The following is a 15,207-nucleotide window of genomic DNA, read 5'->3' on the forward strand; positions in this document are numbered from 1 at the left end:
AAGTCCCCCAAGGAGATTGATTATATCACAGTCACCAAATCTTGGTATACAGATATATAGCAATATTTTAAGGGTTAGGTGTTTAAAATGAATGGTCATGATGAAACAGAACATTGTTCACATGTAGATAAATAAATTTCTGTATATTTTATAGTTATACAGTTATTAATATTGAAATTGAGGTCCTATTTTTTTTTTACAAACAAAACTGCTTGGAATGCTGTTTATTTCTTTAAAATTCAAAACATAATCTAGGAGAAATTGTTATCTAGTCAACGTCATTTCATTGTAAAGGGAGGTAATTTGGTATTATCCTGTTGTGTATTCTGTACATGATTATAAAAGCAAGACTGTTTGAAGTAATGAGTGAGGATTGTTTGCTGAGAAATGATTTTTTTTTTGTCTCACAATTAAGTCAATATTAGGTTAATATTTAATGTATAAGCTTGTGTTTGTGTATCTATGACAAGATTTTGGGCAGACAGAAACTCATTGTTGTTGACAAGTGTATTATCGTTTTTTGTTATTTTTATTGTTGAAATAACCTCATCTCCCCTTATGGAAGAAGTGAACTAAACCCATAATTGAGAGACAGCAAAGCCTATTATGCAACTCAGGGATGAGGGGTTATTCATTGAGAAAACTGCAAACTAATTGATTTTCATTTTTTATTGTATTTGAAATAAGCATTGTCAATTTTGTGTACACATAATTTCTTTCAATAGGATACATGTGACGGTTTAATGTATGAAAATTGTCAAATTTAAACATTATTCTCCAATTAGCTTATGAAGGTTTTTATTTAAACATTCTTTTAACAAAACATTTCATGAATGACGTTGGTAGTGCTGATTCCTTACTTTTAATGCAAGTAAACACTTGTTTTAGCAGAAATAATATTATGAATAGGAATTCACCTTCATTACACACAATATCAAGGTCTTCTTTGAAGTGAAGGATTTGCTTTAGAAAATTGTGTCCACTGACCATACCTTTTATCTGTAGATAAAATTGTATAAATCCAATAGCAATACAACGATGTCTGTTGTTGACAACTCTATGTTTGTTGTTTTTGGAATCTGCAATTTGCTTTCTCATTGGGGTTTTTTCTAGGCATATTTTGTCTTATGGATCCAAGATGGTCATTAAAGGCTACAAATCAGTCAAATCTGTTGTATAATTTAGATGTTTATTCTGCTCTTTGTAAAGCAGAGTTGTCTGCTTTTACGACCAGTTAATGTCATTTGTCATAAGTTTGCATTAGAAAATTACATTACTTTCACAAACCAATGATGAAACAGTCAATGCTCACAAGAGCAGATAACTCTGCATTTTGAAACAAAAGAATAATGGTAAAGGGATTTGTAACACATCTGCTTTTTAGCACCTTTTGTAAATGTGAGGCTGTATTATGTTCCAGTTACTTTAAAGTTTTGATTGTGATCATTGCAAATTCTTACATACAGTGTCAGCAAGCATTAAACTGCTTGTTAGAGTTTTGGCCTACCATCATACAGCAAAAAACTGTTGTCTTCTGAGACTTCAAAATGATTTGTTGTATTTGGATGTAAGTTATATTTAGAGCAGATAAAACCCTCTAAAAATGAAACATAACATACCCTTTTATGGATATTTGATTGGATTATCAGGCCAGAGACATGAACATACACCAAGAATATTTTTACAGTTCAAAATGACAGGCTTCCCACTGCCAATATAGACCTTGATACTCTCGTCTTAATAATATTAAGGTAAGCTACATCAGTTCTAATGGTTTGGAGAGGTTTACATATTCTCCCTTGAACAGCGAATGTGGATGAAACGTTGAAAAATGAAGGGCTCTGGAGGAATTTATTTTTCGTTTGGCTGAATGCAATCATATCACCTTGGTAATGTTAAATGTAAACATATGATTGGCCACATAAGACCAAAGAGAGTTATCCCTGCTGCTTCATGCATTCCTATTAAATTTTTCAGTAAAATAAAATTCTGTAAAATAGACTCATAATTAGCTGGGAATTGCCACGGTAAAAATCTCTAGTTAAAAAACAATTATTAAAATGTTTCATGACTGTGATTTGATCATTTTTCTTACAAGAGTCATTTCTGCTATATTAACACTATTTCTTTGATAGAAAATGTATGTCATTTTGTATAAATATAAGTTTCGTTTTACTCCTGCACCAGACATTACACTCATTAAAGGACATTGGTGTAAGAGCCAGAGGAAACTCTATATATCTATAAATCATGTATGTATAGTTTTATCACTGTATGATATATCTGTATGACCATTGTCAGGTTGTCTAAACAGATTTTGTTGCAAATTGTAGATTTTATTTTGAAATGTATATATTATTTAAATGAGATATGAACTATACAGTGATGAAGCAATCATTGTTTTTTGTTCGCTAGTTTAACATTTTGTATAGATTGCAATTCCTTGTCCCCAACAGTATGCACTGTCAAGTTGCTTTGAAGATTTTATTTGTATGTTCTACAATTTGTAAACTGAAATTCTACAGAAGAGATGTATTTGTTTTCCTAAGTTTCTGTATTTAATGATGGAACAAATTTGTTCTTGTCAAGTTTGATTATGAGCAAATATTTTCTAATGAAAATTGTTATTCAGATATACCGCTATAAGAAGAAATCCAGGCTATAACAGGTGTTAAAACAGAAAAATATTGGTGACGGTTCAATTTTTTTCCTTAACTGAAATTTAATGTACTGATTTAATTTGATGCATTTTGTTCATATATTTGTTCATTTTTAAGAAAAAAAAACAAATGTTTTTTGAAATGCAGACTTTCGATTATCAGGTACTGTATACAACAGTTTTAAGCAATTTAAAACACTTACCTTTTGATTTTTGGAAATCTGAAGCCTGTGTCTTAGCTTATTTATGAATTTAGTTATACAAGTCATACATGAAGACCTTCAATGTTATGACATTGCATATGTTTATCAAGAGCAGTTGACATGTTACAGACCATATGGGCTAAGTATGAGTGAAAAATGTTCTTTTTCTCTTTAATTCACTTGTAATATGTAATATTTCTGACGTAATTTGTCAACATATTACTTTTGAAATTTATTTCAATTTGTTTTTCGTAAATGATATTTTTTGCATCATTAATATGTACATAAACATTTACAATGCTATCGTCAAGCCATTGCATAAAAATATAAACAAAACTGTTCTTATAGTCTAATAAAAGAAAATGGAAATGCTTTTCAATTATAAACTGTTAAAATTTTTTGTCAGTCTCTTGTAGTAATAGCTAATAAATCCAGACAAGACATCACATTAAAAGAATGGCAAGTATTCCCGAATGGTGTCTTCTTTACCTTAAAAACCTCACCCCTTTCTTGCAAACTAGGATGTTCCATCGTTTTGAAATACATTTTTCCATAACCATTAGGATTGAAATGCATTCTTTAAACAAGTCTTCAAGCTTTTCTTCATGCTAGAGCTATTTTCTTATCGTGTGTATTGGGCTTCATTTCAAACATGTTGGTACAATACCACAGTAACAGAATATGAACTCTGTTCCGAAGATTTTACATCTTTTATCACATATCTGAAAAGTTCTTTGTTCTTATTATTCTTTGCATAGATTTTTCTCCAATAGTTAAACTTTAGATAACTCTTGTGGTATTATGCTATCCTCCTGAAAAGTGATCACAAATACAATATATAGTAACATTCAATCTTGATGGATAATAGAAATATTGTTTATTTATTTCAAGTAATTGCAGTTAACAGGGTGATTATTAATGAGGTGGATGTTTATGAAAAGTGTGTGACATAAATGTATTTTTTGTCAATATTTATCTGACATTCATATATCCCTGTTATTCAGAAAACTCTGTTTGATCATTTCAAAATGACTTGCTTTTTGTAACGGGATGCACCTTATGTTTTAACTTTTATCGTTTCAAGACAACTTGTATCATAATTTGTTTTTATGTAGAGCAAAGGTAATGTTAAGTGTATTCTTTCCTTGTTGTGCCATCCCAAAAAAATTGAGATATTTATTTGATATGGAAAAATAAGAGATTGGACAAGATTTAAAAAGTATGATATTAAATCAGGCAGAAAGTGCACAATAATATTTCGTTTGTGTTTGTCTTTTTTCTGTTCCATTATTGCTGTGCTGTGTGAGGATTGATGCAGCTACTGATATTTCCTCTAATTGTACTTTTGGCTAGCTATTGCCATTAGGAGATTTAACAGAAATACATCTTTTCTGAATGTTTTTAGTTCACCTACCCTGACCTATTTGGCTGGTGGGTTCTTTGGGTGGAGTGTTACAAAATATCCTCATATAAATGATCTTCACCCATTTTCAATGTGACAGGAGTCAGATATGTTGAAACCTTTTTAGAATTTTTCAAAGTTTCAGGAGACTCGGTGTCCTGATTATTTGCAAGCAAGTACTAGCTGTAATATTTGTTGAATATCAACATTTTTGAGGGGAAACTGATATATTAAGAGCTATTATTATCATGACCACCACCCTAAATACAAATCCCCAGGTACTGGTTGCGGGTCAGTGTTTTTTCTGCTGGATCTGCTTTCTTCTACCATCTAAACCCAGCACATCCTTAAATGACTGGTTGTTAATAGGACATAAAACAACAATACACTCTGAAACATGTACTCATCCTCTCCTAATTGTTTACCATTGTACGAAGTCTGATGAATACCGGTATCTCTTAAGAAATGAAGTACCTGGTAGACAGGATTGCATAGGACATAGAAAACACTATATGCTTTATCATAAATGATGAGGCACAACGATGACAGAGAAATATTGTTTAAAGTTTCTTCAATTATTTATTTGCAACAATCAATACAAAACATTGATTAATAAATATATCATTTTGTCTCCATAGGAAATTGGCTATAGTGTTACAATATACTTGTACACCAAAAGCCTTCCATTTTTAATCTACTGGTAACCATATCAAAATTTTACTGCACTTTCTTTTCTTGTCCACTATATATTCATGTAGTACTTATATAAATCTGTTTTAATTTAAACCATTTTTCAACTTAATGTTTTCTGAAATGTGTTCACTTAGTTTCAGTAATTTGCCAAATAAACATAAAGTTGCTAGTGTACTTCATTAAGAAATGTTTCTTTCAGAAATACAATGCAACATACAAAATAACTCCTTCATTCAATGATCCATTTCAAAACTTAATCCCTGGCTTGTATTTCTGTTACACTGGTAATGAGCACATTGTGCTTGTAGGAATGTTAAGTTCTTCTGCAGTAGTATGTCTAAAATTCTGACTCATCAAACGTCCAGATAAGTCAAATGAACACATCTTCGTAAAAAAAGAAATTATATGGTGGAATATTTTCAGTACAATGGAAACCACTTAATGTCACATCTGTTAATGTCATATTCCCCTTATGATCACAATTATATCTGGAAAAGGGAACATGATATTACATGGTTTCCACTGCATATAAATTCAATTTTGAGTGAAGAATTTCTAAATGATCAGAAAGGAGAAAGTCCAACTGGAGAATGGAAAGTTACTGAATGAGTAATTTTTATAACAATGATTTACCAGCTGATTGGGATCTTTAGTTCTAAAACAGTGACTTTTTAAATGATAGCTCACAAAACCAAACTGCAGGAATGGTTCCTTATATTAAAATGATTTCACATCAGATTTTTAAATTTGAAAACAAATGCAATATATTACAATATAAATTACAATATATATTATGACAATCCAAATAATGAACTGCTTGTTATTTCAAGAGGACTGACTTCAGAGTCATTACATTATAATATATTGCTCCGAATGTAAACCTTTCACATCAAAGTAAAGAATTTCACCTCCATTTGCTCTCATTCTGATTCAGAAATTAAAAAAGAAAATGATATATATAAATCACACAATTCTATTTTGACAAAAGAGCTCATCAATGACCTCTTCTGGGTAATTAAATCTAAATATATTTAACCTCTTCAACAAAACAGGATCTGCGTACATGTACCTGGATTCTATCCATATAATATTTTGATTTTTTCTTTCTCCATCTAATTTATCATCTATTTTCTTACAGAATATCAGGTTCATTGTAAGAATTCCGGACAACCTGAGATAACTGCTTTCAAGGTATTCGATATTTGGATACTTTTTTCCCCAGATTATAATCTCCTGAGACAGGCATGCACTTTACACAGAGGTGTGGCCTTTATGAACAAAACAAATGTGCAAAAAAAAAAAGTGTACAACTTCCAAAATAGAAATCCACGGTACAGTAATATATATTGTTACTTGTTGTAATTCCTTTTTCTGTTTATTATGTGACTCTATTTTATCACACAACACTTGATCTAAAGAAACACTTGCATGCAAAATTAAGCACTTTTTTCATGAAATGAGTTACCTGATATACCCTACCCAAAATTAACAAAGTAAAATATTAGGGGCAAAAACAACCCAAAATGATATTTCCCATGAGGCCTTCAGACCTGATTAAATGAAGGAAAGACAAAAACAAGACTTGTCAATGTCTAAACCTAAACTGAATTTTAAACCAGTTATTAGTGATCTTCCTTCCATATTTGGGAATTTTATGTTTCGTCTTTAAGTTGAGAAAACAATTAATCCAAGGAAAACATGTTACTATGGGATACTTTCTATATTTTTTTTATCAAAACACACTTGTTTCTGTATTGATTACATTTTGAGGTATAATTACCACTGATGACTAAAGTTTTCAAAAAATCATTTTACACTTGATGAAATTGATACTACACCTCATGTTAACAGTACCCATACATCCTGTAAAAAGACTATGGGGTGGACTTATTACAGGAAAAATGAAATGTTATTCAGTTGATAGTTCTGCAGGACAGCAAAATGACCCACACAATACCAAATCAGCTTTGTTTGACTAAAAAAAAAAAAGAAGTGATGATTTCATCAGAGGGAGATGTTATGTAACTGGAAAAAACTTTGAGCTTTTCAATAATTGTTATTTCTAACATGGAAGAAATATAATTAAAAACAGGTATACAAAGTGATGACAAAATGTGATAAAATGCATAAACATTCAAAATGCAAATATTAAATGTACAATAAATCAAAATCCTAATATGTGAGTTATCCCGGAAGTCAAGGTCACTACACTTTTGCAATTTGAATCGTAAATAGCTATTTCCAGAAAATTTTGTTTCAATACAAAGAGTGCAAATTATTTTTGATGATGCCTGAAAAACATAAAAACAGTACATTTGTTTTTGTATTCCCAAGTGTGAAGTCTTTTTCAAGGATTTGAAACATTTTGGAAATAAAAAGGAATCACTGATTATCCTGGTTTGTTTATGGGGCAGAAGTGTCTGACATTTACCGATATACAAACTGGCACAATATCAGAAACATAGCAACTTCTCACTTTAAACATGTTTAAACCATTTTCTGAGATCAACTTTATATCATTTTTTTTGTATGATACATGTTAATAAGTGGCAAAACCAAACTGTTGTCAACTTCACCGACATCCCATTACTGATAAATTACAACAATTAACAGACAGACACGGATCAACGAATATCAGGTTTTCAATCGACACCTGCTCCTTGACCAGAAAACACACTCTGGAACAGCTCCACCAGTCATGAATCTTCTTAAGCAAGGTATTAAGGGGAAGAAGTACAATACATGTACTTATATAAATGGTTACATTACATGATGGTAGAGTTCAATCACTCCTTATCTTCATGAACCAAAAACTGACAAGTCAATTGGAAGAGTTGACTATGCAATTAGTAGGTAGAAAAGAAATAAAACAGCTACCCACAGAAACACTTTAGATAGGAATTGTTCCTCACGATTCTGCGGTGATCCAGGTGGAGCTAAAAAAGAATAAATCAAAATGTATGACATTAAATGATAAGAAATATTTACTTAAATGTACCATGTAAAACAGTATCAATAATTGTTTATACCAAGGAAGAAGTCATAAGAATTAAAAATGTCTCGATTAAATATTGATGAAGTTTTAGCAAGGTAAATATAAATGAAACTTCCAGAGATTAGGACGTCCGTAAACAATATGTAAACACATGAAAGTGAAGAGAATGAAAACAACTCTACTTCATAATGATAATCTGTTTTTTTGTTCTCATCAATGATTTTGATAAATACACATTTTCATGGGCCTCAATGATAATCTGACCATAAAGATTCTCTGTATGACATAACAGCAGCAGTAGTGGTAAGAACGATAATTAAATGATTAAAACAATTTGGAATATTTTAGCAGTAAAGATAAAAAAGCACTCCCTAATTCAGTTTCTCAACAAAATTTCAGCTCTATGGCACCAGTGGAACATGACAAGTTTGAAATTTAATTTCCCAGATGGTCATGTTGATTTCAGTGTAACCTGAACCATGACAATATTAATGGTCAGAACCATCTCAGGAACATTTCAGGCATGTCTCAGCCCAATCCCACCTATAGTCACAGTATACAATAAGCCAAATGGTCTGGGTTTTACCATAGTTATATGTAATATACATACCTGGGCCTGGTCGTCCATCATTGAAATTAAATGTTGAGGCAAAAATTCCAAAAGGGAAAGCACCAATTCCAAAGGACATGTGGAATCCTCCATCTCCAAATCCAAAGCCAGGGAATCCCTAGATTGTACAAAGAGAGGTTTAATAATATCATTGTATACAGACAAGGATTGATCTAGACAAATTTTACTATCAGAAAAGGATAGTATTCCTCAAGTGGTATGCTTTCCCTCTGAATATAAACAAATATTCTATGAAGAAAATAGATTGAAAATGTTGAGGAAATTTCCCCAAAATAGAAACAAATTTCCCCAAAAACGGAGTAATTTAGCATATTTTTACTTAACATATTTTCGAATAATGTACCCATGAAGAAGACATCACAATCAAACCTCTACATTGTCATATTTCACTCATGTAATCTTGATCTTTGTCATACATTTTAACCATGAAATCCGACCAAAGGGGCCATCCAGAATTTCTCCATCCCCCCCCCCACCCTCCCCACTCTTTTTTTTCACACTGGCTGTATTCCCAAAATTCTTTATTAACCCATGACAGAGAAGCCAGCTGTCAGACAGAGATATTAAACATCCCACTATTGAAGAAGTAAAATTTTATACCAACCCATCTGTGGTTTTTATTAACAATAACAAGCAATCTGTTGGCTCCCCTGCAATAAACATGGCAATAAAAATTTTCAGCACAAAAGAACTTGTTCTAACTTATGCAACTTTTGTTCTTATAAGGACTGTCCTTCTATACATACCCCTCCTTGATTTTCTGGTTCAGATCTTTGACCTGCTGGACGAGGTGGCAGTTTTTCTCTGAAAAGAGTAATGATAATAAATTTTCAAAATAGAGACTTATTCCAGTATGTTGTTCCTTAACAAGAAAAAAACAAACATTTAATAGATACTTATTAGTTTGATATTACAAGTGCAAATCAGTTATGATAAGTCAAGTCTTCTGTGATATGGTATTAACTGGGTAAATACTGAAATACTATTAAAGTATTTAAGTAGCAGCTCTAAATTCATATGCAATATGAATTTCATGGCCAAAGACATACTTCAATCAAATACATAAGCATTACCTCAAAGCATGCCAAAAAATTTTGAAAAATATTCATGTTTTTTGAGATTTTCAAGGCAAGCTTAGACAATGTTGACTGACGGTAACTTCCTATGACAGAATCAAAAGCAGACTTTGGTTTTTAATATCTATTGCCAGGATATGATGATCAAGCTGAGTTCCAGACAAACCTTGGGTCCTGTTGGTTGCTGGAGCCCCTGCCATACACTGGTATCACCTTGTCTTTTCCAATACCAGCTTTACACACAGGACACATCTGTCTCTGGGGACGAGTCTCCAACCACTGGTGGAGGCAGGGCCAGCTGTAATTACAATAAGGTTGCCCTGTTAGGTTATCGTGTTAGTTACCTTATTTTCAGTCATTTTTTAAAAACTTGAAATTAGTAGCGATGTGATTTCCCTCACTCTCATGTACAATCACAAACTTATACATGGTATCAAATTCTTTGAGAAATGAAATCAGAAGTTAAAATCTGTAATATCAGTGACTTTGACCATGAAACAAAAATTAAATCAAAGTATTGATTTTGTTGAACTTTGTATAAAGTTTCATCGTTAAGTTCCTAGAATAACATTAATTCAGGACAGGACATGGGCATTGGTGACAATATCATATACTGTTACCCCTCTATGTTGTACTATCCTTATGTTATACAAAAGACCAGCAACAACCGTTCTCAAGTACAAATGTTGAGTATTAACACAAGTTACAACAATGATAACATGTATGGCCTGAGTATCGAGCTTAACAAGTTACTCCTTCCACGGCCACACCAGGACTGACTCTATTTGCTGTGATCTTACAGTTTATCCTAACGTAATTATAATCTAATTCTGATAGGGAAAGTGTCTTCTACTGATCTACAATTAAACCGTGAACAGTTAATGCCTCAATGGTGGAGAGCATGTCCAGCCAATGTTTCACGGCATGATTCTGACACTAAGGTGACCGCAATTAAACTATCTGTCTGATAAGCCAGCCGGTCACATTAAGATTTAACACAAATTATGTTCTACACTTGAGCAACAAATTTCACCATTAACATATACTATATCACACTATTAATGATATCCTAATACTTCTAATAGTAATGTACCAGTTAAGTTACTCCTACAATGTTTCACCACAAGAAACTTATAAGTGACACCTTGTTGCAGTAAGCACAATAATGTAAGATAATACATTGGTGGATGTCCATATAGGAATACCAATTAAGTATCCACTTTAACAAGATGTTCTTGTGTTGAGGAATATTTTTGTGTTCTGTTTTCTATGGGACCATACCTTGACAGGCAAATTCTACCAATATCCAACCTAAACAATTCTACACTTTATTCAAAGCCTCTACAAAGAACAATCGTTACAATGGGCTAAGAGCCATGCTCAAGGATATATCACTATGCACAGACCTTGATCTCCGAGAAAATGACTGGTCAATGGCCAAACGAAGTTGATGACCTTATTTTTATTTACATATTTGGCATTCAGAAAAAGTACAAATAATCTTATCCAGTCTCCTTTTGATCTAACTGACAAGATGTACAGAAAGTAATGACTTAACACGTTTTCAGATTTCATCATTCGTTTCCACATCATCTATCATGGCCACTGTTCCTATCACTAAGAGACATAATTGTCTATAACCAACTAATAGGTATGTATTGAACTTTTCCATTTTTAAATTTTCAAGTTTCATTATGTCCTCATTTTTTCGTTTTCATCTAATAAACAAAAACATTTCTAGTGTATACTTCTCTTTCAACAGCTTTGAATTTGTCATACAATCACTACTGCACAGTATTCATTAAACATATTGTACAAGTGAGTTTAACACGGCAAATCTACGGCACCATGGCAAATATTTTGACGAACTCTAACTATTCAAACATGCTGACAACCGTACCAAAATAAATGTCCACACATGCTGACAACTGGGTCGCGTGCGGTGTCCAGACAAATATTGCACTCATAAAATGTCCCAGCATCAGCGTCCGTTGAATCTGTTCCACCGGGAGGCGTGGTGCCACCTTCTGCTCCACTCGGAGTCGCCATGTTCAGTATAGTACTATTGTTTAGTTTATGATTGGTTCTATTCCAACGTCGTCATTATCTAGATAAAATATGACGAAGCTTATGCTTCTACTCCATCGTCACGTCAAAAGGAGATTACTGGGAAAGTCCCGGAAGTTTCTGTGTTGACGTATTACTACTCATGCGCAGTAAGTTTTAAAGGGAGGTGATAAAAATTGTCTGCTATATCTGTAGCTGACAACAACATTAAAGCATTGAATACAATTACTTTACTTTATAAGCGATCCGTTCATATACTAGATAGAATGTTAATAGTGACGGATTATACAGTATGGAGGAAAATATTTTGGCTGATTGTCGTCAATGAAAGATTATTTCTATTTTTAGTATCGTGTTTATTTTGTCGTGTAGCACGGACTTAGGATTCTATTTTAGGTCGGTGACAGCAGCCACTGCATATCGCGAAACTTAAACCAACCCTTAAAAATCTCTTTTTAACCATTCGCAGAATTATAACGTCAGTATGGCCGTTTATACGTTTCATAATACAGTTAACTTCACCCCTTATCCAGATAAGACAAGTTTATTTACGGTTCAGGACGTGAAGAGTCCCATACCAGACTCCATAATGCATGTTAAGTTTCCTAGATAAAAAAGTTATATATGCTTCTCATAAAACAATGTTTCTTATAGTTAATTCAATAGTTGAGTTTTTTCAGCTCTGTAGTTGAAGAAAAGTTCTTGGTTCTTCCACTAACAGTCTAACTCATTTTCAAATCTATTTCGGTTTTTTAAATTACAATATGGTCCGGTAATTTGTTCCAGATCGATGATGATCTTATGGGAAAAAAAGTGTTTGCGTAGTCTAGTTGAAGCTCGTTTTGGAAAAATTGTTTTCGAGTTGACATACCGACTGTGTCGTTGAATGGCCTCAGCTCATAGTTGGACCGAGTTGCAGCATTCCGGTCATACATTCCTTTCTCCCCTGACTCTCCTGAAGGCTAAAGTTGGTAGGTTTTCCAATCTCTGGCTGTTGGTAAGATTTCGCATGCCAGGTAGGCATTTAGTTACTCCTCGTAATACTGGTCCTTGAGATTACGTTGGAAGTGAAAAAAAAATCGATGATGAAAATGCATTCCTTTTTATTTATCTTTCATTTTATTCTATCATGAAATATCAATAAATAAAGATGTTAGACTTTGCAACTTCAGGTGAATTGGCGTCACGTTAATAGTGACAGCACGATGAACCAACGGATTCTGTGTGCATCCAATTCAGTGTCATGTGTAGCGATCAAGCAAGAGGTTAACTGTGTTATATCAAGTGAAAATGGTCAATAACTTCAGGCAGCAGAAATGTTTGGGAAGTATCCCATATCGTTCATGTACTGAAATGTTTCTCATGCCAGAAATGTACATGTATACAAAATATGACGACTCTAAGCAGTACGGAAATCACATGTTCTTAACGAATTATGTTTCGACACCGACAAATCAGGAACAATAACTTTGTAAATAATGGAATGAGTTGCAAATTTCTTGAGATATGAAAAAATCTGTTCAATGCATGGCGAATCCAAGTTCTGATTATAATGAAATTATACAATCAAGAAACGTTAACCCAATAAATCATGGAATTCTTCTTTTTGAGATAAACGTGTGTAAAATGTTAACGGGTTAAGTGAGTTCGTGATTATAGGCCTTTCTTAATCATGGCTGATGAAAATTGATGTACGAACCAGTACGAATCTAACTGAGCCAAGTGTTTCCTTGCATTTATTGCAAATTATGTTAACAATGACAAAAAATATACAACATTTACGCGTTTCTATGGAAAATGAAATAACTTTATTTACTGTTTCTATACCTTGAAAACATTAAATCAAAAAGTGTTTAATCATTATGTCATCATAAATTAATGCTAATTGTATTTTTGTTAAGATATGGCATTTCTTTCCGCTTTCATTGGGTACTAATTTTTTCTTTTCTTTCCGGAAGACGACATCCGACTCGTATTTGCCTGTGATGCCAATTTCTCCTGAAGATCTGATATAGTGTACTTAAGATGATTCACTTCCCTGTCATATTCTGTTTTCAGATGTAGAAGTTTCTTTCGGAAAATCTCTTGATTTGAAGAATTTGACTGGGTAGGTGGAATAGTTTTTTGCTTCAGTTTCGACAATTTGCTTTCGTAATCCATTGAAATTCTGAGTATTTCAGATTCCTTTTCGCCGTTGATTTTGTCTACTTTTTGTTGCATCCGGTAAATTTCGTCGTTTTTCTGTTCAATTATTTCTCTTAATTTGTCAATTTCCATATTTTTCTCTTTGTTAAATGTTTCTGTCAATTCATTCCTCTCTTGCGAGTGTTCTGCTTGTATCTTTTCAATTAATTTTGCATGATTTATTTTTTGAGCATTTGCCTCTGATTTTGCGTCACAAAGCTCGTTTGTTTTGCGTTTGATTTCTTCTTTACCCTTTCTGATGTTTTCCTCTAGGTCACAGACAGTGTGAAGTTGTTTATGCAGGGTATCAATCATGCCCTGAAGATCAGCAACAGTTCTTTCAAGCTCTGTGTTTTTTCTCTCTAGTCTCTCCGTGTCTCTCCTGACGTTTTTTGTTTCTTCAGATAATTCCGTTTTCTTTTTCATCAAATCAGCAATGACCAACTGCCAATTATCATATGTGTCGATGATGGAGTCCAGATCCAAACCTTTTTCATTTGGATTTTTCGGGGGATCTTTTTCACCTTCATCCATGTTAAGGTTAGACTGAAACACGTTAAAATTATATTGCGATGGGAAAGTTATTTTAGAAAGGTTGTATGATTACTTGCATCAATAACGTGGCTAAGAAATGAAATATATAGATGTATAAATATAGAGGTGTATATACATTAAACATCTGAGGGATGAAACTGATAAATGCTTATGTTAAACTAAGTCTCCCAAAGGTAATATGAGTAAAGTAGTTCAGCAGTGATCAATCTACAATTTGTTTCGATGAGTCCTTTTCAATAATATTGCAAAAAACAATGGCTCTCTAAAGTGAAAATTTAAGTATTTTCTAAAATTCTAGGAGTCTTGCTATGCTATGAGTATATTACTCGGGACTCGCATGTAGATTTATCACTGCTCTAGAAAAAGTTCAAAAGCTGTATGTGTATATATTTGGGTAAATATGAAAAATAACAAAAAACATATTATTATTATGAGAACAGAATCTAAATTTAGACTCATATTCAATAACAATAGGACAAAACATAAACATAAACAAAGATAAGATTAACATGGACTTGCACGAGGAGAATAAGACCAGTTATTCCGTAAAAGTAAGCATATTATGCTTTATTACGTCACCAGCCATGTATATCTCGGTCAATCTAAAAAGTAATGTCACTTTCTCATATGAGAACAAGGTATAAAACAACAGAACCAACAAGCATCAAACATGTCAAGATTCATATCACAATAGAAGCATCTGCATGTAACAAACAAACGTGAATCTTTCGTAACGTATCCT

General features: G+C 32.7%; 2 protein-coding genes across 2 annotated transcripts; both read right to left on the reverse strand.

Moving 5' to 3' along the window:
- Positions 1 to 4,818: 4,818 nt before the first annotated feature.
- LOC132559118 (E3 ubiquitin-protein ligase RNF185-like) lies at positions 4,819 to 11,827 on the reverse strand. Its single transcript, XM_060223728.1, has 5 exons — positions 11,560 to 11,827; positions 9,826 to 9,957; positions 9,330 to 9,387; positions 8,563 to 8,680; positions 4,819 to 7,893 (listed from the first exon to the last, which is right to left on the reverse strand). The coding sequence occupies exons 1-5, from the start codon at positions 11,706 to 11,708 to the stop codon at positions 7,796 to 7,798; spliced, it is 555 nt and encodes a 184-aa protein (XP_060079711.1). The 5' UTR covers positions 11,709 to 11,827; the 3' UTR covers positions 4,819 to 7,795.
- Positions 11,828 to 13,658: 1,831 nt separating this feature from the next.
- Positions 13,659 to 14,444, reverse strand: LOC132559096 (coiled-coil domain-containing protein 152-like). The gene has a single exon (XM_060223708.1). It carries the CDS (start codon positions 14,442 to 14,444, stop codon positions 13,659 to 13,661), a length of 786 nt encoding a protein of 261 aa, XP_060079691.1.
- Between the last annotated feature and the right edge of the window lie 763 nt (positions 14,445 to 15,207).

Source organism: Ylistrum balloti, unplaced genomic scaffold, assembly GCF_031769215.1.
Source record: "Ylistrum balloti isolate Yb309-2 unplaced genomic scaffold, AGI_CSIRO_Ybal_v1 Utg370856, whole genome shotgun sequence".
NCBI lineage: Eukaryota > Metazoa > Mollusca > Bivalvia > Pectinida > Pectinidae > Ylistrum > Ylistrum balloti.